The sequence below is a fragment of the Lepisma saccharinum genome, chromosome 19 (genome assembly GCF_977018435.1).
Source record: "Lepisma saccharinum chromosome 19, izLepSacc3.1, whole genome shotgun sequence".
Taxonomy (NCBI): Eukaryota; Metazoa; Arthropoda; class Insecta; order Zygentoma; family Lepismatidae; genus Lepisma; species Lepisma saccharinum.
In genome coordinates, this window is record NC_139247.1 from 62,101,610 (window position 1) to 62,129,278 (window position 27,669).

Below are 27,669 nucleotides of genomic sequence, written 5' to 3' on the forward strand. Positions count from 1 at the left end.
AGTCTAAGAGTTTTTAGAACCTTTAAGGTTACACACAATCTTAAACTATGCATTAAATAAACCCCTTTGCTAACTCTGGATTCAACTCTACTGATATGATCCTCCCATTCCAAATGATTATCTATTAAGAATCGCAAAAAGGTTACAGAATTCCTTTCATGCTCTGTATTATGATTATTACTATTATATGCAAGTTCCAAGTTTAGGATCTTATCAATGTTTATACAAAGCAAGTTAGCAGTACACCAGTCCTGAACAATATCGGAAGTAGATTTTAATTAGGACCTTAAAAGATTATTATAATCTGAGTTCAAACAGATATTAATATCATCAGCAAATTGGTAACTACTGACTAAGGATGTTGAAATGTTATATGGAAAATCATTTATGTAAGTAATAAAAAGAATAGGGCCCAGAATAGATCCTTGAGGCACTCCATGTTTAACAGGTAATAAATTTGACTACTTTTCTTCAAAAACTACTCTGAGATTTCCCACTTAAATATGATTGTAAAAGTGGCAGTGCTCCATCCTCAAAACCATAAAATCTTAACTTTTTTTGCGGAAGAGAGTGAGATACAGTATCGAATGCTTTGGACAAATCATATAGTTTCACATTAACAACTTTCTTACTGTCTACCCCTAATATACAATTTTTCAAGAATGAGACAGCAGCCTTAACAGTACCTAGCCCAGTTCTATAGCCAAATTGAGAGTTACTAAATAACTTATTTTGTTCAAAATAATCAACAATCTGATTATTTAGGACAATTTCAAAAACTTTTGATACGACTGGAACCAATGAAATAGTTCTGTAACTATCAGGAAAAGACTTATTATCCTTTTTAAATATGGGTATCACTTTTACAAGCTCGAAATCTTCAGGGATTGCAGATTTTATCGCAATCTGAGCCATTTCCTCAGGCGTTGGTTCCTCGCAGTATCTTTGCATTAAAGTTTGCCTCTTTTATTGGGTATAGTCTGCAAGTCATTTTTTCTTTTTCAACGTACTTGGTGAGCTATATCGCACTGAACTTGGCCATAACATGCGGCGTATTGGTTATGAGCTAGAGTTTCAAAAAGATAAGGCAAATCGCTGGACTTTTGAGTGAACATTAATCTTGAAAGGTTAGGCTGCAGCCTTTAGCATATCCTCCATGCCATCAGCGATAATACCAGCGTCTATTATCAATTTTACACATCCAGATTCACCACACCACATTCTTGCGACAAGGGACCATTTCGAGGCAGATAATCAGACATGAAGAGGCCTCTATAATATCGAATCTTAAATATTTTAACTACAGTTTCAATATCTTGGTTCGTAAGAAGTTCTTCTTTTTTTAAAAAAATTCTCAATGTTTTGAATTTCATGCCACGACCTATTGCTTTTCTCCATGGCCAAATTATGACGTTTCTGTTCTGCCAATTCAGCTTTATTTTTCTTTGCATGGATGACTGTTTTGGCAATCGCAGCACTACCTCCTGCTAAACTTCCCGGCTAAATAGCCGGGATAAATCCTCCACTATATGAATTTTTTCTTATTTTCTGCAAGCGTTTTAATTTGGGTGTGCTTAATAGTAACTTCATTCCATGTCCTTTGAGCACACATTCTTGCTTTTTTTCTCGATGCTTTTTTGTTGGAACAGAATTTAAAAAAATAAATGTTTCAGATTTTCATAAGGCACTTGATAGACAATATCTTTGGGTTTCATGTTTGTTTAAAGGGGTATTTAATTTATTATTATAAGCCCCAACCTAATTTTTTTTCGTATTCATTGCAATAGTGGTCCTCAGATCTGCTACACGTTCACCTAACGATGCATTTCCACTGGCAAGACGACCGAAAGCTGCATTTTCTAATATTTTATCTGCTTCGTGTCTAGTATCGAGATCTGTGTTCTTATTATAAGCGATGTCATGTTGTTTGCATGCTGCATCCAGTGAATTCACACCTTGATCTCCTCTAGCTAATCTTTTATCGAGTTTATCTAATCACGTGCATGTTCGCTGAAGTTTCCACTGGCTGAAGAATGTTACGCTTCTTAAATCCAAAAACATTCATAGGCATATTGTATATTTTAACAAAAGCCAACTTTTTTTTTTTAGAAAAGTTTCGTCGCTCGCCTCAACTTCCAGATAATTGCAACGAAACTTCGGACTGATCGCGACAGAAAATTCGCAAATTTGCCAGAAAATAAAAAAATGAGAGGGTCGGGTCGCGGCTATGAAAATTGTCAGATTCGAACATGATCATGAAAAGTGCTCAAAAGAACCTCGACTTTTTTTTTAAAAAAGATGAAATGTTGTCATTATCACATCTAGGAAAATGCCTGTTTCGAGATGTTAGGGTTCCAAAATCGTAAAAATTTATGGTAAAATCAACATTTTTGAAAGGAAAAATAGGGCCCTGTTCCAAAACGTATACGTACACATTACTTATCTTACATTATGCTAGTTTGTGGAAAGCAGCTACGCTTCTGTCGGCTCGAGGGCTTAGGAGCGAATTTTATGAATTAATATTCTGTTATATATATGCTTCTGCAATCTTATTTATCTTATGTGAACCCCATGAATAATCATTATAATGGAATTTTTCTATCTTTTCAGATCGAGACCGGGTTATAAGCAGTTGTTCGCAAAAATGGAAGAAATGAATTCACAGTATGCAAGCGTCATACATTGCGTTCGGAAACATTGGTGTATGATCTTGTGTCTCACGTTAGTGTTTTTCTCGGGTGGACTTTGTCGTCAGTCTACCAGGCCTACTATATATTTCAATCAGTTTGCAGTGCATATACCTAGTGGAGACGAAGCAGCCGGGAGAATATCAACGAAACACGGCTTTAGAAACATTGGACAGGTAGGTGATTCCTTTCTCTTTTTGTAGAGCTGATCTTCGTGGTGGAGTGGTTAGCACAGTGCGCCACGATGGCAGAAATACTGGTTCGGACCTCGCGGTTCTTTGTGAGTGTTCCTTCATACATTTCATATCATTACTCATCCTCATCGTCGCAATTGTGGCAGAGAAGCGACGATAAATAACAAAATTAATATCGTTCTCTTTTTGTGAAATGTTGTAATCAATTCAGGCTTAAGGCGAAGAGGGACAATTACGCACCAGTTGCATATTTATTTCAATATCGTCAGATTGGACACAGCTATTTAAAAAAGGGATTAGTATGAAATAGAGTATGAATTTCTCTCCATGTTACACATGTTTCAAGTTGATTAGTAAGCTAGACACGATGTTTGAAAAATAAGTATTTACAAAATCCCATGTATTCCTTATGGCAAATCAACTTCAAGTTGCGGCTAATCAAATGGGAGTTTCGACTTTTCCCCACTACTATGACGCAGTTGAACGTGTCCTTTTTCCGTCCATGTATTTTTCTACGTCATGGGATGTTTGATATTCCCGAGAGAATTAATAAAATAATGGCCCCATAAGCCTAATGCATTTGTCCTTCCCTCCTATGGCCATCCTGGCAGTGTTGCCAAACCTGATGTGCATAAAAGAGCTAAATTTCACCATTAATAGAGCTAAAGATTACTTTCAAGGAGCTAGATTAACGAAGGCTTCAGAAAGTGCCTCCTAGGGTAATTTTAGGAGTCGGAAGGGTGGGGCACTGCCATAACCCTTAGCTTTAAAGTGATGGCAATTTATTCTTAATTTTCACCGCCTAGATTTGGCGGCATCACCCATCTCATTAATCCACTGATGCTCATATGAAATCGAAAATAAAGGATTCCCGGATGACAATATTGTCATCTTCACCTTAGCCACGGCGCTATATAAAAGTAGCTGGGGAGGTAAGAGGGGGTGGGTGAAGCAGCCAATACAACAATATCACGTCACGTGCAAAATTTACACTCATGGCAACAGTTGGTCTTTGTGGGCCGGAGCCAGTGGTGGCATTATAGTGGGACAGGGGGCGGGTGCTACAGTTCACAGCCAAACGAGTGCACGAAAGAGCCAGATCTGGCTCCAAAAGAGCTTAGTTGGCAACAGTGACCTGCAGCTGCCGCAGGGAGAAGAACCTAGGGGAAATTGTCCCTCTCCCCCTTAACATGAAGATTGATTGAGTTCGTCAATTTATACCGATTGTGTTGTGCGAGAGATGAAATTGATGTTTTTTAATATTTTTTTTGGGGGGGGGGGAGATCAGGATATGAGGGTACATTGGGCAATGGGGACAACAGATTTTGAAGTTGTTGCTGTTTTGCTTATGTATCATATTTGTTGACACATTCTTCATAAGTAGGCCTTTTCGTGACGTCGGTTCTCAAATACGCGAACTATTCTTCCCACACTGGTCACTTCTTACATCACGCTTAGGAGGAGATTGTGAGGGATTCTGTTTATTGCCCTGGAATTATTAATTGCGACAAACGATTTATTACATTAAAGTTCAATCGTTCGCATTTTAGTTTGGAAATGGAACGTCAGACTTATGTAATAGTAACGTATTACCTATGGTTCGTTTTTTGTGCCCGTGCGAAAGGTTTGAAGATGTCGAAGGAACGGAAACAGACTCGCTTAATAGTGCGTATAAAGTAACGAGGAATCTTTTGATCCTGTATTGCTGATATCTCTTGACATTTCATCATGGGCGTAACTTGGACCTAGCTTGGGGGAAGAGGTGGGACAGAAACGAATTTGGGGTTTTCCATCCCATACAAATAGTACCCAGGATTATTTGCTAAATAAGTCTATATTTGCGAAATCATAAAAAAATTACCTTTTATTTGCGCCTCACGTACCAGGAGGTTAAGGAAACAGACAACAAGAAGCTTATAGCTAACGCTTCCAGCTTGCACTCCAAAACACCGGAGATACTATGGTCGAATCTTCTTAGATTTCTCGTCACCACTGTAGGTCCAGTCCCGATTAGCCTTACTGTGCATAAAGGGGACTTAAAACACCAAATCAATCAATCGTCACCACTTTCATGTTACTTTTAGCATTTAAATTTACCTACTGCATTTTGTCTTGGAATGAGGAGTGGGGTTGGGTCTTCCACTCTTCGACCCCTCCCCGTTTCTTGAGCTTGAACCTTCGCTATTGTGACGTTTGGGCTTTGATTTCTCAGAATGCTCGTTGGACTTATCACAGTTATATAAAATCTGCTTTACCACGTGGAAACTTTTTGTGTCGTATTTCTTTCATTTGTCTTGTTCATGCAGTGAGTAATACGATTATATAACGATATTTAAGCCTATGGCGATATGAGGGGACGTCTGGACTATACAAATTCGTTTCTTGCGAGCTTTTTTTTAAAAGCGCCTTGATCATAGCAAAGCAGTTTTCGAATCGGATAGAATTTTCCAGCATTCGTTTGCAAATTTGTTCCACTTTCTAATTTCCGTAGGAGTTGCTTTCACTGACGTGGAAGTAGGTGTTGTCAGTGTGTTTTAATACCAACCTGCGTCTTGGACGGGCAATAAATTATTGCCAGTTCGCTCACGCTGTCATTGAACTAGTTTTTTCATTAGTTTTTTTCATCTGATAGCTCTTTATATGGTCGGAGGATGATCGGGTGTGAAGTACGACCAGATAGATAATCAATTGTAAAGTACTGGTAAGGCTGGGATTGTATTTATGTATGTAGGCGGTGATAGAACGCTTCTGATATTTGATGTCGCGCGTACTTTCGTTCTGAGCACAGAGGGGTACAGTACATTCCCCCCATTTTCACGCACCACAGTCAGTAAATAAAACTATTGCCTTGCGGTTCTAAGCATCCAAGGTCATTAAATCTTATAACTAGACCTCGGATTTAAGTTCTAAAAAGTGTGCTTTTAGGCTCCTAAAAGATCTAAAGATCCCAAAATAGATTCTAAAATCCTAAAATAGGTTCTAAAAATCTAAAATTAGGCGCGAGAGATCCTGAAGTAGGTTCCAAAAAAACTCGGAACGCTTCAAAATTCCTGAAAAATACTGATTTGGTACATTAGGTATATGTAACAACCAGATATTGATTTTCTAACCAAATTTTCATTTGCATACATCATCATTTTCAAAATTATCCACAAATTATTTAAATCCTATGTTTGTGTTAGCAAAAGTTACTTGTTGACCTGAAGAATGAATTAAGTATCTGATTTGCTGCACAATGCCAGGGTGGCTACTCACTGGGATTTCCTTGAATTATTGGCTCCAGGAATTCTGCGTGAATTTTTCTGCATAGACGTGTGAAAAATTGCAACTTTTATTAATCCAAATCTCATTGACTTTATACATATTTATAAATGCCCTGACGCTATTCACAGTTTGGCTTTTATTTTTATCGAAGAAGGAAAGAAAAAGAAAGCTGCGTGGAAAATAGAGAGAGGGAAATCGACAGAAGACGTGTTTCAAAGAAATTAGTCATTGATTTTGTAGTCAAACCGAGCAAATACCTCTGTCTGACATAAAAATCCAGAAAAACCTTAAAATATGTATAAAAACCTAAAGAAAGGCTTGATTTAGGTGCATAATCCTAAAATAGGCTCTAACATGTAAAATAGGTTATTTTAGGCACTATAAAACTTCATTAGTTTCGTTTATTAATGAAACGCTGACGTAACTTGTTATTTCTTACTTACCTGCAAGGGAAAGAATAGGTTAAAAACCTCAAGTCCGAGGTCTACTTATAATATTTACATGTAAGTTAGAAACATTTAGTATATTTACGTTATAAGAAAACCCATACTAAGACCTATCGAACTAGTAACAGCGAAAATTTGACCAAATTTCTGATATCAATTTCAAGCTTAACGTCCATTTAACAAGTTTCTTGTGGACACTTTAATACATGTAAAATATCAGCACTATGGCATGAAAATTTAAGTGGAAATCAGCCGGCTCGATAAGATGGGTCAGTTTCAGAATGTTTCCTTTAATCCACAAGGCTGCATACTTTTCGGCAGGGAAATATTTGATGACTGGACCATTGATGGACACGAATGATTTTTTGTTAGGTTTGTTTCATAGTTTTGAAAGTGTATACTATACGGTTTCAATCTGGTTTTCTTTTGAAGGGTATAAAACATCCCTGGCATTGTAAAAGGAATTTTCTTTAGCCAGGGATAACATTTTTTGTAGGTGGGAAATAACCGGGTCTCCACACTGACAATGGAATCGAACAGCATTGCCGAGAAATCCCCTGTATATATCGTGTATTACCATAAAGACACTATAAATTCCTGAACATAATGTGGACATTGACTGAGTTTTACGGCTGAACATTGGACAAACAAGGCGAGAATTAGTAATTAAACATTTTATTGGCGGAGAAGGAAATTTCTTCCCGAAGTTTTGTCCAACTGTAAAAGTAAACTGTTTTCAGTCACGAAATGCCAATCCTTGCGCATTCTGGAATGTTGGTATAAAGTTCAGGCATTGGAATTTGAATATACAGGTGGTCCGTTTGAGATGTCGTGAAAGAGAACGCCGCAGAAAAGAATCCACGTTAGTACCTGCTACAGTATCTAGGAGGGACATTAACGCTTCGTCATTAACGCTCAACATGATCGCTATGACGTACACAGCTTGTAGTAAACTGTACACATCTCCCTTTGGTTCACATGGATTGATTGCTTTGTTCAAACAGGAAAATTGAAACAAAAATCTTTACGCAAGGAAAATTCCTGATAGCCTAGTGGTTGTTGTTTTGCGTTGCATTTTAATGGTCTCCGCATATTGGTCGCGTATTGGTAAAATTCAGACCCATTCCTATTTTACCTTGGTTCTTGACGTGGACTTGGAATAAGTGTTTTTTTGTGCCTTACAGTAATATTTGTCCGGTCTGTGTCACCTGTTAATCTCATTTTCAAGAATTGGGGGTAAATTAAGGATATGTAATACTTGGTGTTAGTGCAGCATTTGTTATATGTCTTCCAGGTGTAGTTATCTGTACACTTTTTGGATATTTTGAGACCTTAACAGTGTGTTGCATAAGATAGCATAAGATATAATGATGTATTTTATGCGTTGATATTGTTAACAACTTCTTAAACGCTTTTATTATCATTCATAATGACGCGTGTGTCTAAAGTGTCCACGATCGCTTTGTTTTATGGACTGTGAAGTTCTTGAGTCGAAACAATAACATCAACAAATGGCAATCGGTGCAATTCCACGCCTTAAACGGAGACAGGATGCGTTAGATAAGTGACTGGAAGTCGTGAGCGACTTCGTGTGGTCGACTGGACACGGACAAGCCGTTTCTGTTCGATACCTAATGGCGGAACCGAACGATTTTGTTTATTCTTCCGTTCATCCAAGACAAATGTACCGTTTGGCATATCGCAAGGACGTGTCTGATCGTGCGTGTCCACGTTCAAAACAGCTAAACGCATGGCCGTAAAAATAGGCGGCTGGGCAGAATTGCGCTGGTGCCACGTATGGGAAAGCTATAAGCGAGAGCGGGACACAATTCGCTGGTTCCGGCGCACTGTTTGGCACCGTCAACCGGGCAGCGTTGCCTATTTCGAGCGTCAGTCCGACCTCTCTCTGGGGCAATTTTGTGTCAACCCTGACCTTTCGAGCAAATACTGTCGGTTTGTATCTCGTGGATTACAAAGACCAACTCTACCACGAGATCTTTAATTCTCTTAAACCTCTGAACACACGGGGCTTTGCTCCGAATTGCCAACAATACCCACCTAATTTCATGGCCGTGCATTTAGGTTCACAATGATGGCACAGAGACAAGTCGGGACGAGCGCGAGACCAAAGTGTTCGAGACTTCGTAGAAGTACAACCTGGGTATTTTGCAGACTGGCGAGGCACTGGCGTCTAGACTCAACCAATATAATCCTCTGTTGGATTGCGTTGTGTCGTCCCTACATGCTTGTAATTGCCCCTTCATGCTTCTCATCTTACCACCATTCATCCTTATCTTCGCGATTAGCCAAAAGTGTCAGAAAAGCGAAGTAAAATAAGGCAAGTTAATCAAACTTGACGAGACGAAGCTTAGTGTTAGAGACGCAAAATATAATGTACGGTATTTGAAAACGAAAGTGGGTCTTATTCAGACATACCATGCAGACCTGTGTGTGGATAGATTTTTTTGCTCCCAAATACAAAGTTAGAGTGCGCGTCAAATCTCCTGCATATGGCGATAGCCAATAGCAGCGCACTGCAGCGGTGCCATATCGAAATCTCACACGGAAAAGAGACAGCGTGGTTGAGCGAAACGCCTTGTCAAGGAGAGCACGGCAACGCCGCACGTCTGTGATTCGCTGGTGCTGTTCAGCCGTTCAAGGCCATATGCAGGAGATTTGACGCGCACTCTAATCCATTAGTTGCAACTATGAACCTGTGCAGCTTGGTGCATATATTCAGGGTAGATTTTTGTTTTTGGAGGGATCGTAGCATCGAAACGAAGCGTCAGTCACAAAAATATGTCAAGAGCCCGGAAGTTCAGGCATTTATTTTCGTTAAAATAGGCAGGCAAAAAGGCATTTATAATGTGGTAAATAGGCACTAAAAATGAAAAAAAGGCAAAATAAACGGAAAAAAGGCACATTTAGAAGTCGCTTACTTTTATCTATAATTTCTGGCAAAATGTTAAAATCTAAATTGGGAAGAGCATTTCAATTTTCTCCGTCTTGATTGCACATAACTACAAGATGCTTTTTAAGTTCTAAACATTCCTTGATAGTCGTCTGTCAGAGAGAATGTTTTTCATAATAGAAAATGATCTTTCTACTTCGACAGAAGTTATTGGAGCATACATATAACAAGCTAATGTAGCTGGACTCATTTTGGTAACAGCATTTTCACCTTTTAGAATATCACAAATTGTTTTCAATTGTTTCAAGTCCTCATTTGCACTCACTACCCGTTAGCACTTTTCCGCAACAGCTCCCCCCTTTTCTCCTGGCACTTCCATCATCTGCTGCATAGATTCCTCGAAGATTTTCATGGATGCTATAATTGTAATTGTCTCTGGCAATGCACCATAATGTGCAAAAGTAAACTTGAATAGCACAGGAGTTTTTTCACTTCACGAATTGAAGCCGCTTCATTTTCTGGAAGAGCATCGATCACCTCACTGATTTTTTGAAGGTTGTTAGCATAATATATAGCTGCTGATATCCAGGTTCCCTATCTCGTCAAGACTGGTAGCTGAGGTAAACTAAGCTCAATCGCAACTTCCTGAAATTTTCGGGTTCGAGAGGGAGATTTCAGAAATATTTTCTTTGTGTTCGAAATCAACCTGTCCACTTCAGCAGTCAATCATGCACAAGAAATGTTAACCGAAAGGCAATATCCTGACTCAGCATGAAGTACTTTTTTCTCACACTTTTCTCCTTCAGCAATGTTGAAACATGCGTGAGTTCAATATTACTTAAATAAGGCGAAAATTATTCACATAATAAACGGAAGAAAAATAAATGCCAACAACGTTTTTTGGGAGAAAAATAATTTATATTCACATTTTTTTTAAAAAAATGTCAAATTTAATTGAAAAAGGCAAAAAAAAAAAAGGCATTATAATTAAAAATAGGCAGTGGGGTCCCAAATAGGCAAAATGAAAAGGCTTCCAAAATATTCGAAACAACATAAGAAACTTATATCCGGAAAATTTTTATCAATATATGCAGTAGATAAAAAGAGGCATTTTGCCAAACTTCCGGGCTCTAGTCATCAGTGAATGTTCAGAGTGGCTACTCTTTGGGAATTCCGGGAATTGTGTGTGAATTTTTGACTCCGGGAATTATGCGTGAATTCAACGTGAATTTTTCTCCGTAGACGTAAAAAATTATTTAATTCAAATCCCATTGAATTTATATATTTTTATAAATGCCCTGAGGCAATTTTTCACAGTTTAGCTTTTTTTTATCGAGGAAGAAAAAGATAGCTGTGTGGAAAACAAAACCGAATTATCTCAATCCGTTTACTTTGTTAGTGTCCTTTCCAGAACAGTTTATCTGACAGAAGAAAGATTGAAGTTCATTATGTAAATTTGAGTTTGAATTTTTTATACAATTAACAATTTTTCGTAGATTAGTATATCCCGTAACATTTGTGACGTGTTTGCAGATGCATTTCGAGTCTGAGTATGTGAAATGGCAAATGTAAATTTCGCACCTTAAATTAAATATTACACACACACCGTTTAATTAAATTGAAGTAGATTTTTTGAATACATTGGAATCACACACACCTTTTATATTGTTAATATATTTGTGTGGGGGTGGTAATGCGTAAGATTGAAATGCAGAAAACATCTACTTGTAACCTTGCATTTTTAGAAAGTTTGCCTTGAAAACAGGAAATTGTACTTGAGTTTTATCATGGTCCTAGAATAGCCACCCTGATGTTGTTTCTCTTAATGGATTGTGTACAATGTGGCAGTCTCGAGGACTAGACAGGAATTTAGAACTCGAGAGGAGTTTCTACTCCCATCATTTGTAGCCCTTCTAGGTACCAAAGGTATACAATTCTTTGCTGTTGTACACGTTATCGAATTCATGTTGACTAAAAAATAGAAACGTACATGTAGCGGTCAGTTAGCAGATAGAACTCCTCCCCTACTTTTATCATCTCATCTTTTTAATGATGAAGATATTCGTTTGAAAGATTGAAGCTTTGTATTCTATTTCCTTGTCAACCGCTACAAGCAAGGGGATACATACAATTTGGGCTCCTAGGCTTCCCATAGTTTTTGGCCCTGCGGACATTATTATGATTATTATTAATAGTTTGTTATGGTATTTCACTTCCAGTAATTGCATGCTTTGTATCAAAACTTTAAAATATAGACGCATCTGATTAAAAATTATTCATTAAAATTAGATAAAACAATACACTTACATTTAACAAGAGATGCACTCACCTAAAACTGTTTCTACACTGGCTGAAAATAGGTTATGACGTCAGAAGTTACTTAAACACCAGAAACTCGTTCCTTCTACCTTCTTCCATGAAATAAGCAAGTGGAAAGACTTGTTTTATTTTGCTATTATCGCAATATTAAGGGATTTTAATAGTCGATGGTGTTTGTCCCTTCTGCCTCTTCAGCGTAGACTAACCTAGTTGCAAATCCCCCATTGGCTACAAGTAAGTTTTTATTCCAAATATATTTCTGTACTTATGAAGGCAATAACCAGAAGGCTTCTTTGCCGTCCTGTTCTGTCCACATCAAGGAACCGCAACTGCATCCTCCAAGGGAACTGGCGAACTGGAGCATGTCGGCTAGCGAGGTCTTGCCAGGAAGGGAAGGTTGAATATTTGGATAGCTGCATCGGCAGTGTGCATTTCTTCATATCTGGTCCACAGATATAGTTCTCGTGGCCTACTTTCTCTTTATGATGCGAAGATGGTGGACCATTCAGATCCTTTCCGCACCTTTGGAGAATCGCGGCGAGCACACCCTGCATTGATTACTCAATGCCACCAGTACCGTTACGCTACAACGTGAAATCCGATCAGCGATGCCAACCCTAGCATAATGAAGCTGAACCTATCACAATTTGAACTTCGTTGGACCCGACAATCCTGCCTTTGGAACAATGGCATGCGCGCCACTAGGGAAAAGAAAGTGAATTCAATGAATATCATGATTTTATTTGTACTTCTTCTCCAGCGTACAGCGACAAGCTTCTACAACCTACCTCACTCAGGTCCATCCTCTACCTGTACTCTTTTCTTAATCTTCCCCCAATGTAGCTCGTGAAACAGGTGGGATAAGGGGGGGGGGGTTTACAAGTAAAGCAAACTGGCCGATTTTCATAGTCTGCGAATTTTCTGAATCCTTTTCAAGTACAATGTTGAATGCATTTCTTTCGTTGGTCCTATGTAATTAATTTTATGGGCAGAAATTCACAATATTACTTAACTATAGTAAATAACACTGGTCGGCATGGGTTTAGATGTCTCGCAGATAGATGAATGTTGTCTCTGAATAATTTCAGCATGCTGTTTCCAAAAATGAAATCCTTTTTTACCCATCGCGTCTAGTTTTATAGAAAGCAACAATATATTAACTACCTTAATTTCGCAACAAATGTTATAGTTCCATTATTGGCTTGATTTAACTTAGTGAGCTGGGGGAAATTTTGACTTACTCTGTTCCAGGAGTCTGTGGAGCAAGCGAACGAAAACAAGTCATCTGCACAAGTAGTGACTACATAAGGCTCAAGTAATGAACGCTTGGGAGGTGAAGTGTGCGCATGGAGGGGAAAACGCGACTGCAACTACCACTGCTCCTCTCACTATCTTTCTCCCCTTCTCTGCCGCAATGTGCTATATCGCTCCACAGACTCCTGGAACGTAGTATAGGGGAAACTCTTGGCGTGGTGGGAAAAAATGGATGTCATTCATTCAAAATTCTTCCAGAATCACCTATTGGTTTGAAAACGTCAGATTTTTTTTTTGGAAAATGTCGAAACTCCGGACCAATAATTGAACTTAAAACTACAGTAATCATAAAATAATTATGAATAATATTTTTTTATACAATGGCGATAACAGAACCTACTAGCATTTAGCATTTCTTTTCGCAGTTTAAACAGCTCTTTTTCGTATCGGGATGTTGGCAACACTGAATCCGATGGACCGTTATTGTAGTTAGGTAACTTAATGCCACTGGACCGGCCGTTCTTATTTCTTGTAGGAGCTTCGGGGCTTATGTAGGCCAAAGAGAAGGGCGTTGGCGACCTTCAGTGACGGAGCCTTATTGTACGGTCGGCGTTCCTTAGTCTGTTTAATTCTTGGTCTCCGATGCAAGGCTGCGGTACAGACGTGGATAAGGGGATCGTGCACTTGGAAAATATGGCTGGGAGAGTTAAGAGTGAAATGTGGTTTACCAAAGGCCTCTTTCCCCCCACTTCCACTGTTGCCACTACCCAAGAACAGAATTTCCCTTACGTAGGTGCAAAATTTCCCTCTCTCTTCAATTTCTTTCCCCTTCATCAGCGGTCAGAAAACTTGAACTTCGGTTACTGTTGTGATTTGTTGTTAGTATTATTATATAGGATTGATTAACTGAATCAAAAGGGCAATTGGGGGAACACAGTGGTTCGTATCCCACTTTAAACTCTGGTGTGTTTTATTTAGCGTTTATTGATACACTTGTAGGTTCAATTGTATCTTCTGCAAATATGCTGGATAAAGAAACATACTGCCGGAGCACTAAATGAGGTGAATTAATGTCCAGTCCCGATTAGCCTTTCAGTGCATAAAGTGGACTTAAAAATAAAAAAGGGCAAACATGAAGGTTATTGGTTTCAAATACAAGATACGAATATTTTATAATCACAGCTACCCATTTATTTTATACTTTTGTGCTATGACAATAATTTTAAAAATTCAACAGTGTGACGATTTTGATTGTGCCAAGCCAAATGTAAATTATCATTAAGCTATTGAAAGACTTTGAAAAGATTGAATTTCTTACGCGAGCCTGGTGTCTTCCGATTTTCCGGCGTTTTTAGTATTTTTCACAAAATTTCATTTTTCATAAATAAATTACCTGAATTTCCGTGCACCGAGAGAAATTTCTCTTAGTGTGGCAACACTGCCCACCTCTTCGCTTTTGCATGCTGTTGTATGAGCGTTTCTAATTAGGTGTACGGTCTGCTTGTCCTACATTTACTATTTGTCACGTTTTTGCTGTCCACGTGCTCTTCGTGGACGTTCCTGACTTAGGAGTGTGCTGAGGACAGTCTTCTTTCGGAAGCTGAGTGCTGAAAGATGGTCGAATATTGAAAGTTGCGCATGGTAGCTTGTTTCGTATTACTCTTTCCTTTGTTTTGGTGCATACTTGCGAATTGTCCAACAGATGGGGTGACGAAGTTTTCCTGGTGACCATTGATGAGGATGTTGGCTTAGGTGTTTTGTGTCATCCATTATCCATAGATAGACCATGGCCTTGACATTACTGGTTGCTAACACCCTCCTCCAATGTTTGCAAACAGAATATTTTGAAAACTGTGTTGTTCCAATAAAAATAGGTAATACACTCCGTCGAACTGAGGCTACAGATTTAAAATAGGTTCCGAACCTCTTGTGTGCCTCCCCTAAGTATCGATCCCAGAACCCCTCAATTACCAGGCAACGACGACGTTATCTCTGCATCGGGTAGGAACTCATGGATATTGGTCACGTGAGTCCTGGAGAACATTCGCGGCTGAAATGCATGATCACTTGTTTTGTAAGATATTATCGCTTGATCATCCATCTCGTGTTTTGAGGAATCTAATGGAAATGTATTTATTTACAAATACAATTAACATACACACAAACAACCTGTGGAGTCACATGGTGGTTAGGATCCTATTTTAAACTGTAGGTCTAGTCCCGATTAGCCTCATTGTGCATAAAATGGACTTAAAACACCAATTCACTCACTCACTCTAGAACGTTTCACTTGTGGTCACAAGGACAATGAGTTGTGTAATAATTACATGTATTGAATATATACTGTAAATATGTAATTGAAGAACAAATAGAAGTTGTATCCTCACTCTGTGCTTGCAATAAATCTGATAGGGATTTTCTTGAAGAAATAAACTTTTAGTGTTGCTGAATGATAGGGATTTTCTTGAAGAAATAAACTTTTAGTGTTGCTGAATGATAGGGATTTTCTTGAAGAAATAAACTTTTAGTGTTGCTGAATGATAGGGATTTTCTTGAAGAAATAAACTTTTAGTGTTGCTGAATGATAGGGATTTTCTTGAAGAAATAAACTTTTAGTGTTGCTGAATGATAGGGATTTTCTTGAAGAAATAAACTTTTAGTGTTGCTGAATGATAGGGATTTTCTTGAAGAAATAAACTTTTACTGTTGCTGAATGATAGGGATTTTCTTGAAGAAATAAACTTTTAGTGTTGCTGAATGATAGGGATTTTCTTGAAGAAATAAACTTTTAGTGTTGCTGAATGATAGGGATTTTCTTGAAGAAATAAACTTTTAGTGTTGCTGAATGATAGGGATTTTCTTGAAGAAATAAACTTTTAGTGTTGCTGAATGATAGGGATTTTCTTGAAGAAATAAACTTTTAGTGTTGCTGAATGATAGGGATTTTCTTGAAGAAATAAACTTTTAGTGTTGCTGAATGATAGGGATTTTCTTGAAGAAATAAACTTTTAGTGTTGCAGAATTCAGGAAAGCACACACTTTAAAAGCGATCGAAGATCTGCACAGACAAGTTAAACATTATTTGAAAGGCTTTTGGGACATTCGTTATGTTTAACTGGTCACTGTAGTTGATGTTTACCCGTCACTGGTCAATGATGGAGTTTTACTAGGATTTCTTAGTTTCGAAAACTTCGTGCCACGTCACAGCACACACTTAAACACTACACACACAGTGACCTCAGAACTGATCCAAGGTGGCTTCTATGAAATATGATCATTTTGCAGAAAAAATGGTCTTGGTACTATATGTACAGTCACAGACAATAATGATACGACAAATATATCTTGAAATACTGGCTTCACACAATGCGTATTGTGTGTTGCCTAACTGTACGGCGATAAACCCATTTCAACAACAAGTTTTGATATCCCATTAAGTTGTCGCATTTAGTTGCAGATTGCTGTACCGGAAGCATTAATTAAGTAAATATAATTACACTGAGACATAGGATAATTTGTAATCTAGTTATGGAAGATACGCAGGGGGTACATTCGCAGTACCCTGAACTGTATGAAGATCAGAAGCAGCAAGGACTAATTAAAGATATTAACATTAATTAAGTATAATAACTTACTAGTAACATAAATGTAAAATAATAGCATTTCAAGGTCTGAAATTGAGTTTCGTATTTTGGTAGTAAGGCACGTAATTCTAAGATGAACTAATCTTCCATGTCTAAAATGCTCTTATTATCCTTATATTGGTTTGACTTAATTATGGAATGAGAAGTTACTAGTAGTTAAACCTTATAACAAATTACATTTCACACACTGTATTTCTTGATAGACGAACCTTGAAAGACCAGTTTAACTTGGTGCAAATTGGAACGAAAAGGCTATTGAATAATTTCTTTTCCCATTTTGTTTCCAATTCCAAACTCTTTAGCGATCCATTACAGGGAGCAGGTTCGTGCTGATTCTCCAATTAGATCTCTTACTAATTGACACTTTCTGGATGGATCTTAATTGAGATGAGTCTGTTATATTTCACCCCAGGAAAGGGAACTCGGCACAAAGTGTTATTTTTAGCGAAAAGGGGGCTAATTACAGGCGGACTGATCCAATTTGTATGCCTTTGAAAGTGGCTAGCTTCTCCATTATTGTTTTTCAGAAGTACAGTCACCAGCAATAAAAATTGGAGACATAGATCGTGAAATATACGCTTCACTGCAATGCATTCTGTGTGTTGCCTAACTTTGTAGCGATGAGCGCACTTCAGTAGCAACCTTCCAACAGCAAGTTCGGTCAACTCCGTAGAGTTATGAATCACACATTGCGGTGAGGAGTATATTTCAGCATCTAGGTGTCCCATTTTTATTGCCGCTGACTGTACATTCCTCGTGCTATACGTTTTTACAGAGTGTTTTGATAGGGGGATTGTTGTAAAATGACACACACATACACACACTGTTGATAATTTGCTTTTAATTACTAATGTAATACGAAGATAAATTTGACGCTTGATGCAGCACCTTGTAAATCAACGAGAACCTTTTGAGACTGTTTCTGGCATTTCTAAACCCGAAGGTTCATTTCTAGAGCAATGCAAATGTTCCATCTGTACTAATTTTGCGCAAGACCAATATATTCTTGCCCATCCTTACAGCATGACCAAGATGGTAATGTCCCTGTGGCGCTGTAGTCGCAGTGCCTACAGGCACGAGAGAAGGGGAAGCGAGAGGAGAAAGCAAGTGACTGTGCACTTTTAGTTCGCGAGTTTGCCGGGGATATTCTCATCTTAAGCTCCATCCTAGTCTTGGACTTCCCATAGGTCTCTTGCGAGACACACACTTCCACCTACGAGGGCGTGCTGTAAAGTAATGCCTCCTATTATTTTGTGACGGTGTAAAGACATTTTGGATTTTTAGCAACCATGCATTGTACTCTTCAGACTTTGCCCCTTCTGCATTCCAAGTTTCAAATTTCTATCACCAGGGGTTGCTGAACAAGAGCAAGGAAAATGGCAGCATGTAACCATAATATGTCGGTGCACCTGAAACTGCGTGACAAGAGTTTCTAACTGCAGAAAATGTGTCCCCCAATTGACATTCATCAGAGAATGAAGGTTTTTTTTTATGGCAATGAATGTGTAACGTCAGTACTGTATGATGTTGGGCAGTTCATGCTCACAACGGAAACCCCTGCCAAGGAACTCTCAACGTGTGTGACAAAGAACTTCTTAAGAGTTAAGCGTTCCTCGGCAGGGGTTTTCATTGTGAGCAGGAACAGCCCATCATCATAGAGTACTGGCGTTACACATTCGTTGCCATAAAAAGACTTCATTCTCTGATGAAAGTCAATTGGGGGACACATTTTCTGCAGTTAGAAACTCGGTCACCACACGCAGTTTCAGGCGCACCAACATAGCATGGTTACATGCTGCCATTTTCCTCGCTCTACTTCAGCAACCCCTGGTGATAGAAGTTTGAAACTTGGAATGGAGAAGAGGGAAAGTCTGAAGAGTACAATGCACGGTTGCTCAAAATCCAAAATGTCTTTACACCGTCACAAAGAAATAGGAGGCATTACTTTTCAGCACGCCCTCGTAGTAAACCCCGATAACTGTAATCTTGCAGCCTAACGATGCTCTGGCGTCTGGACTCACGGCCCTCTGTAGGACTTATGTCCTGTATATGTCCTCATCCATTTTGTCTTATCGCCATTTATTCTCATGTTCGCGATTATCCGAAAGTGGCAGAAAAAGCGAATCAAAGTAAATAAAACCATGTTATGAAGCACTTGGTAGAGTACTTTTGCCAGCTTTATTTAAGAGCAAAACTTGTTCCAAATTGAACAGGAAGTTTTGTATATTTTCCCGAAATTGCAATTTAAACATTTTTTGTCCAATAGAACACAACGAAAACACTTACCCTAGGACCTCCCCAATGGCGTAGTGTTAACGTCGTCGTTGTTCTAGAGTGGTCCTGGGTTCGATACCCTGCTGCGGAGGCACATAGTGATTCAGATCCTACTTTAAGCTTTTGGTCCAGTCCCGATTTGCCTGTCTGTGCTTCAAACTCACTCACATGAGATCATCAAGTACATATTCGGACGCGAATATGTTCAGAAGTGACCAAAATTTATTCCTTATAAATGCATGTTGAGTGGTTTTTTTTCACTACACGTATTATGTAATTTAACCAAAGTAAGTGGGTCACACATTTTGTTTATGATCGTTGTCGAAAGTGTTACTTGTCCCGCTCACACGTTTGGAAGCGTGTCGGGATTCGAACCATCTTCGTCTGTACGGAATGTGTGTACACCACCTGGGTCGATTGGATGCGTTGTGCTTATGTTGATAGTATCTTAATTGGTAATCATGTAGGTGTTGGTGTATAATTAAGTTCCATGTGCCAAAAGGAAAGTGCATGGCTTTCTATTAAATGAGACATGAAATATTTCACTCGTCATGTAGTACTTTCGCTTGAAACCGGTACCGTGCAGAGATAAGTTGATAAAATAGAGATTTGATGCTTTTTAGTGCCGATTCGTGACAGAATTGCTCGATTTTACCGTTTGATTAAGTTATTGACATTTGTGTGTGTTTTTGTTTTTGTAAAGTATGAGTGTTCAGTAGTGAAAACACGTGCATATTATCTGATAGATTTGCAAGCACAGCATTGTTTTTAAGAACCTGTTGAAGCATAAGACAAGTATGTATGCCGGTCTGCGTTGCGGAGTGGTTCTAGTACCTCACCCCAAACCCAAAGCCAGGGGTTTCTCCTTTGCAAATGTCAACCTCTAACGAAGCTCTGGTGCCCCTGCAGGTATTGTTGTGTCGTACGTGTGTGTGCGTGTGATTGTCCCATCATCCATGTCATTGTATCACAATTCATCCTCAATTTCGCAGTTACCGTAATACCTCATCTTCGCGAATACGGTTTGTCACCGCTATGTGCCTCTTCTGAATGGTTATGCTACGGAAATAGGATCGATCCTATTGTTGAGAAATGCCGTGAAATATGCCATGGTATCTGAAATGCCATAAAATTTTTCACTTTACGCGGTAACATTTTGGCCATGGCGTAAATGCTAAGGCAAATTCTTTCGTCTAAAGCGCGGACCTTAATCAAAAACTGCAGAGAATAGTGTGGCGGGCTTCCTAATTATTATTCCTTGTTTGTCCTGGGTGTTTTCCCTCCACATTCCGATCAGGGAAGCTGTCAAATAGCTTTTGTTCCCGATAATACCAAAAACTACTTTCTCTTTTAGAAGCATTATTTTCATATTGCGTGGCTCAGCGTGAACTTCATGCTGAAACCGAACAGTGAGGAATTGCTTCAGGCACAGTTAGGTGCCGTTATCTTCAAGCTGTAAAAACGTCATAATTTCAATGGCTTGTATTTTAAGTCCCTGGGTTGTGGAGTTAAAAGTGAAACTCATTGTTTACTTGCATTTAGACAGATGATCTGAAAATGCAGCAGAGACAATTTGTAGACAAGGTGTCGAGGCAAAGAGGGTGCCGAACCAGAAAAAAATAAGCAAAAGTTGGAAAGGAATAATCGTCGGGGTACTCAGTGCAAGTATTGGCTGCGTGACAAATTCATATTATTGTCAGTTTACAAAGAAATAGATGTAAATTTATTCTTATTCTTTCACTTGCAATACATAGTTTTATGTAAGTCACAACAAATTCGGGCTTCTTGTATTAGATTGATGCAGTGTGCAGTGTACCGACTGATGACCAAGAGTGTTTGCAGGTCTGTTTGGAATATCGGAAAGAGTTACAATCGGGAAGCACGTGGTAAGTGTTTTGATTGCTTATTTGTGAGCCGACCTCCGTGATGGATTGGTTATTACAGCGCGCTACGACGGCAGGGGTTCCGGGTTCGAATCCCGCTGTGTTCTGAGTGTTTCTTCCTCAATTTAATCACAACATTCATCCTTATCTTCGCTAGTAGCCAAAAGTGCCAGAAAAGCGAAGTACAATGAACCAAATGAATCGAAATGAGACAAAATATTCTTAAAGTTAGTGGGGGCTGGACATCAAGAGTAAAGTTGGACCCGAGACATTGTGCAAATAGAACTCTTGATTACATGACAACGTTACAACCATACAATGGAGGTTGCTCTCGTTTCGAGACTTCAGTAGTTACGAGTATACGAAACATGTAAAAACTTTTGCCTAAATCAAAATGCAACCTGTTTTATCACATCACTGTGGAATTGTGGAAACTATGAAAATCCAGAATCTCTGGCACATCGAGAAAGGCCTGGCTGCACCTGACTTTTATTACTGGTGACGTCTACAAGCTCAGCGTTTGTACTTTTCGTACGATTAGTGTTAAGCTTGCGACTGCTGCTACTCATTAAATCATATTTCTAATATTTTCCTTTCTGGTGTTATTGCTGTTGTATCCTTCTCCATCATGCACCACCCATTAAAACGTTTGTCATTACTAATAGGGAATAAACAACCTAAAATGCTAATGGTTCAGGGTTCTTTTCTTGTTTGGTTGACTGATTTCAGTAATTTTGATCCAACTTTATTGTATTAGTGTTAATTGTGCATTTAAACAGAAGTTAAAAACATTATTTTTTTAATGATCTTTCCCTGTTACTGAAAGTAGGTGTTGTGGAATTTTTACTGCCATTTTTGTAACCATTTATTAAAAATCACAGTTTTGTAACAAGTTTGTTAACCAGCGTATTTGTGTCACTTAAACTGTATTTTCTGAATGTTTTCAGTAGCAAAACTGGAATATGTTATTTTAAAATGTTGGGTAAATAAATTTATATGATTAGAATTTCATTACACCGATTGATTTTTCTAAGTGTAATTGAGACCACCGCCATGAAGAATGAAACTACTAATTGACAAGATTTGATAAAAATGTCAAATAGCCTTAGCTGAAAGGAGATACCAGTTTCCACATTCACGCAAATGGGAATCCGATACACGGAAAGAGTGTTGCATGCGATTTTCATAGCTGTTTGTATCTGATATGCTGTTTTTGTTTATGGTTTTATTTTGTTCGAATAGTTTTTTTGCTGTTCTGTAATTAAATATTGATTTCGCAACTAGAGTTTGTCCTTTGTAATGTTCTCTATCAACAGTAGTACACGTGCATGGTAGAGTAGGTCCGTAGTTCAGCCCTTTTTACGTCGCATTTCTGATTCTCGTCTGTAGCCTCGAAACGAAATATTTTGATGTCATATTTATATCTATAATTGGTATTCACCAAGGTTAAACAAAAACAAACAACTCTCTACAAGAGATCCCCGGAAGTATGGACAGTAAGCTAAGGCAGAAAAACATTTTTTTTAAAAAAAATTGTGCAGTGTGTGTCATCTATTTGTTTGATCTGACAGCTTCGTGTGTAGGTAGGTGTGTGGAAGCTAAAGCATAGCGAACGAAAAACAGAAGTTATTCTTGTTTCATTTGTAATTTCGCGCATCAAAAAGAAAAATTCAGGAAGAGATCTCTGTTTAAATGTTTATGTAAGTGCATTCATTTTTGTAAATGTTAAATATACACTAATCCTTCTGAGATGCATTTATATGCAGTTGCCCAAATATTTATATGTTCATTTTATAGCATGTGGATTTTCAGGGACGAATAAGATATGCATTTATTAAAAAAAAAACTATATCTAATTAGGTTCAAGTTAATTTTCGGCTTGTTTACTAGTATGATATGATACCCAATGATAACATGCGTAATCAACTTGTCCCATCATCAATTCGTCATTTGTCCTCCTCATCTTCGCGATTAACTCGGAGGTAGGAAAGTGACTGAAATAGAGATAATACAAAAAATATTATATACTTTGCATTTCTGTCCATTATTACATACTCTTGTGTACTACGTCTACTCTGAATTCTAATTGTAGCTGGGGTTTCCTGATGGCGTAGTGGTAACGTCGTCGGCTTGTAATCCAGGAGTCTCGGGTTCGATACCCGGTGGAAGCGCATAATTGTTCAGACCCGCTTTAAACTGCAGGCCCAGTCCCGATTAGACGATTTGTGCATAAAATGAACTCAAAACAAACTTGAAGGTCTTTTAAAAAATGTGTGAAATCTAGTTCGTTACAGTCTGTAATTGAACAAAGAATTATTTCCTTTAGTAACAATGCAAAATAAGATTCAACTAAGTGAATAAAAATCTTCTACTTCAATTTCTTTCGTGTGTGTGCTTTGAAGTAAAGTGCTTTGATGCATGGTTAGAAAATTTCGTTTGTTGTGAAAGGTGCATGCGACCACGCTCAATGTAATAAAAAGAAACAACACGAACACTGGTTTTGCAAGGATGTTGTCACATGTTTTATTATTCTCGTCGCCATTTCGAAACAGTTTATTATTTGAAGAAAGTGTATCCTGCGTCTTCAGAATGCGTCGGGCAAGCCTTTGCCGTTTGACACACATCTGTCACCTTGAACAATGCTCTATTCATTCCGAGAGAACAGGTAGTTAGTTACAACTCGTTTTACGATTTGTTGGAAATTTTGTCGTCGTAGCATATGCAACGCCGGAAGTTTGTTGTAGGTGCGAGATAGTGGATTATAATGTAGCTTTTGCTTCCGTTAAGGACCGAGTGAGTGACTAAGGCATTCTTTACAGGTCGTTGCCCCTCCTCATCCTCTCGTTTCCTCATTGTGCATCTTCAGGTGTTGATGATTGAGTGAGACAGCTAGGATACCTGGAATTTTGGCCATGCCCATAGCTCGGATGTTGTAGCGGTACGGTAGTGGATCCCATTGGAGATTTACATTTGGAAGTCTTGATGATAAAAGTTATCCGCAAGAAGGCTCCAGTCATTGGCAGATTAACGGGAGGGGCAAGGGTGCACGTGCCCTCCCAGAAGGATTACGAAGTGTTATAAGAATTATTGATAGCGTTACATTACAACAAACAAAAATGTTCTAGCAATCTTTTCCAGAAAGAAAAAAACGAAGTCTAGCATAAATACATTAATCAGGACTATATTTATTTATTGGACACTTAAATAAGTTGACACTAGAAAGAGAACCAGGAGCCTGCTGATTACAAGGCAATAACTTTTACTGATGGACAAGATGATGATACTGATGATGTTCTTTTGTTGATTGATTGAATTGCTTTATTTTACTTCGCCTTTTGTGCCACTTTTGGCTAATTTGCGAAGATGGGGATGAGTGATATGATGAAATTGATGAATGGACACTCACAAACATCCATGCCCAGGCCGAGATTCGAACCCGGGACCCAAGGTGTCGAAGCGCGATGTGCTAACCACTCCGCACGATGACCGGCTTCTTTTGTTGACGGTTGCCCAAACCTAGAGTAAGTAAATACTTTCCGAAATTGATCGTGGCGAGATTACGAACACAATTTGTTATCTTACGCCCTTTTTCTATCTCTAGAGGTTAATCGCAACAAAGAGAATGAGTGGTGAATTGACGAAAGAACAAGCACAGCGAAACTTGAATTACCAGAGTTAGAACCTTGGGCATCCGGTGCCGTAACATGCTTCGCTAACCACCCGATCACTGTGGCTGTTAGATTTCAATACAATGAAACATTTGCCTTCACCATGATTCGAATTAACAGCCTCATCGCATGTATTTTAGAGTTTGAGTTTTAAGTTCACTTTATGCACAGTAAGGCTAATCGGGATTGGGCATATAGTTGAAAGTGGAATCCGAACCACTATGTGCCTCCACCGGGTGTCGAATCCGGGACCCCTTGATTACAAGGTGAGAACTTTATTTATTAACTAATTTGCTGAGCTGCAGGGAATGGAGTTGCCCGAGAGTTACTGGAGAATTGCGATTTTGATTTTTGCGGGTGTAGCATAATCCCTGGCAGGCAGCCATGCGAAAAGACGTTGCCTTCCGGTTATACCACTATCGATTCTCTCCTTGTCTTGTCACGACGATGAAGATAAATGATTGTTACATATTTACTAGAACGTATCCATGTCCAGGGCAGGACTCTAGCCTGGAGCGGGGTGTAAGGGGTGACAAGTTTTTGAGGACACCCAAATGTCATGCTCCCTTTCACGAAGCACACCCTGAACTGCATTTTGCAGACTTGTGAGGCGTCTGGATTCACAGGCAGTATAATCTGTTGGACACGTGTTGTGTCGCCCTTATATGTTTGTGATTTTCCTTTCACCCATTTCATGTTATCACCATTCGGTCTTCGCGATTAGCTAAAAGTGGAAGAAATGCGAAGTAATATAAATCGAATTTAACCTAGAGGCGATCTTATCGAGATGCAACTCACTCTTTTTCAAGCATACCTTAGTGGAATTACCAAGTCCTCTCTAAGTGAAGAAATATATATCATTAAACATTTGCACGTTTACCTCCTTCTTGGTGACCTATGTCAGAGGTGGGGATTTTGTCAAAGTTTGTTTGTTTTATTTTCAGGCAATCTACTCAAGACTGCCGAATCCTAACCACTGTGCAATGAGCCTCCACTGGGAAACGAACCCGGGATTCCTTGATTGCAAGTCACAGGGAAGTTGTGGCTATTATCATTTGCCATATCGTCGCGCACAACCTAAAAAAATAAATAGAAAGTGAACTGTAAGGTTGTTTTTTTTTGTTCAACAATCAAATATTTTTATTTTGAATATAAATATACATATGTTAGCGTCATCGCGATTGCGAAATTTATTATATTTCTTTTTATAGGATAGATATGTGCGATGGAGTAGATTAATGCGTGTGGTAGGAAGTAGCCAAGGCTGAAGTAGTTATGAAATCACTGCGCTAGAAGCCCTAGTAATGTTGAGAAAAGCGTGCGTGGCAAATAGAGATAAGAGAATGTCGTGTTTTATTTTCCATTCATATTGTACCGTCAGGCACAACGTCTGTGCGACATTCAGTTGATCATTAAATAGATCGCCAAGAACGTTTCGTACAATGTAGATGCAATGTTTCATGGCTTCCGTGGTTAGCAGTTCGTGACAATACATGAAGACCTTCTTTTTGTTGATGCAAAAATGTGATGTAACAGCTGTTCTTGTTGATTTTGTTATAGGAACTTCCTGAAATTGGCAGGACGATTTGTACTCGGGGTGTAAGGGATGACTCTTTCTCAAGACACCCAGATGTGAACCTCCCTTCCACGTAGTACACCCTGGGCTGCACTTTGCAGACTAGCGAGGCTCTGGCGTCTGGACTAGCAGCCAGTATAATCCTCTGTGGGGCTCATATTGTTTAGTCCCTATTTGACTCTTCATTCTCATCGGCCCAAAAGTGGCAGAAAGGCGAAGTAAAATAAAACAAACCAATCACCAATGAAAGCCGTTTTGTATTTATGTCAGTCGTAATTTTTTGAAGCCAATACGTACCCACAAAATTTCGTAATGGAGCATTATAACTGTATTTTGGCATTGGTGGTATATTTTACTCTTTTTTATTTTTATATTATAAGTATATATGTTTTGATTTTTTCTATATTTTAATTTTTCTGCTGTTACAGGTATTTCCAAAAAGTGTAATGGAAAGTGTCAGTAGTAATATGTATTGGACAAGTTTTGTTGTAAGAGCGGTCCGCGATGCCGAAACACGCTCAGTCTCGATTAGCCTATCTGTGCATAAAGCGGATTTAACATCAAATGTCATTATTTTCATTTTAGGAAATTCCAACACAATAGGAATCTCTGTTCAACCTCCCGGACGTGGCACTGGTTATAGACATATTAGTAATACTATATTGGTAGTAATACCTATTAGGCAATGATACCTATTAGGTCGTATACACATATTTTAAATACAAATTTGGTTGTCACAGAGTTCCAGAGCGTAGTGATAACGCTGCTGCCTCGTAATCAAGAGGTCTCTGGTTTGATACCCGATGGAGGGACAGTGGTACGGATTCCAGTGCATGTTCAGCCCTGTTTAGCCTATCTTAACCTATCTCAGTCGTCTTAAAAGAACAAACATTGTGTCCATCTGTTTCATATGCTCGCGTTGCGCTGAATCCCCCCCCCCCCCCCCCCCCCCAATATCTGAACATAGTTGCATGCTACAGAGGGTATCCTTGTCTCCTCAGTTATTATACCCACCTACATGCATGATTGAATTGAGTTATTTGAAATTTAGAGGCGTGCCTTTTTATCTTCTTGCTGTAAAGTATCTGCAGAGAAGGAAAAAGTGTATATCACGCTATGGCCTTGCGTACACGTGGGTGAAATTGCTCGGCGGCTTTGTAATTTATTGTTTTTGCAGGGGAAGCGTGGAAATTAACGATGTGACATAGCTGGGATTGTTCTCATAAGTTAATTACGTCATCATTCCCCCTTCCAGTAACGGTATACAGTATATATCTTTCCCGTCGATATTCTACCTGTATAATTTTGGTAATTGCGTTTATTATAATAAGCAAGTTAAATTGTTGCGTGGAAGAACGAGCCGTTTTATTATCAGAATTTGAATCTTGAGTGTCGTAATTGTACATTCAACGGCAAAGATAATAGTAGGCAAATTGTCCTTCGCAAATTTCGTAATTTTTTAAATCTACATCCTGTGTTGTTTAAAGGAACGGAATTTTGTTGATGCTACTTACTGACGTTTTTATTACAATTCATTTTCATCACATTC

The 27,669-nt window shown here is 38.7% G+C and overlaps 1 protein-coding gene across 1 annotated transcript in view; it reads left to right on the plus strand.

Moving 5' to 3' along the window:
- Fur2 (furin-like protease 2) overlaps nucleotides 1–27,669 on the plus strand; it is a 1,025,686-nt gene that overhangs the window by 7,697 nt on the left and 990,320 nt on the right. Inside the window, exon 2 of the mRNA XM_083140976.1 lies at nucleotides 2,611–2,863. Within this exon, the coding sequence (XP_082997102.1) occupies nucleotides 2,645–2,863 (219 nt within the window). The 5' untranslated portion in view covers nucleotides 2,611–2,644. The remainder of the gene's footprint in view (nucleotides 1–2,610; nucleotides 2,864–27,669) is intronic.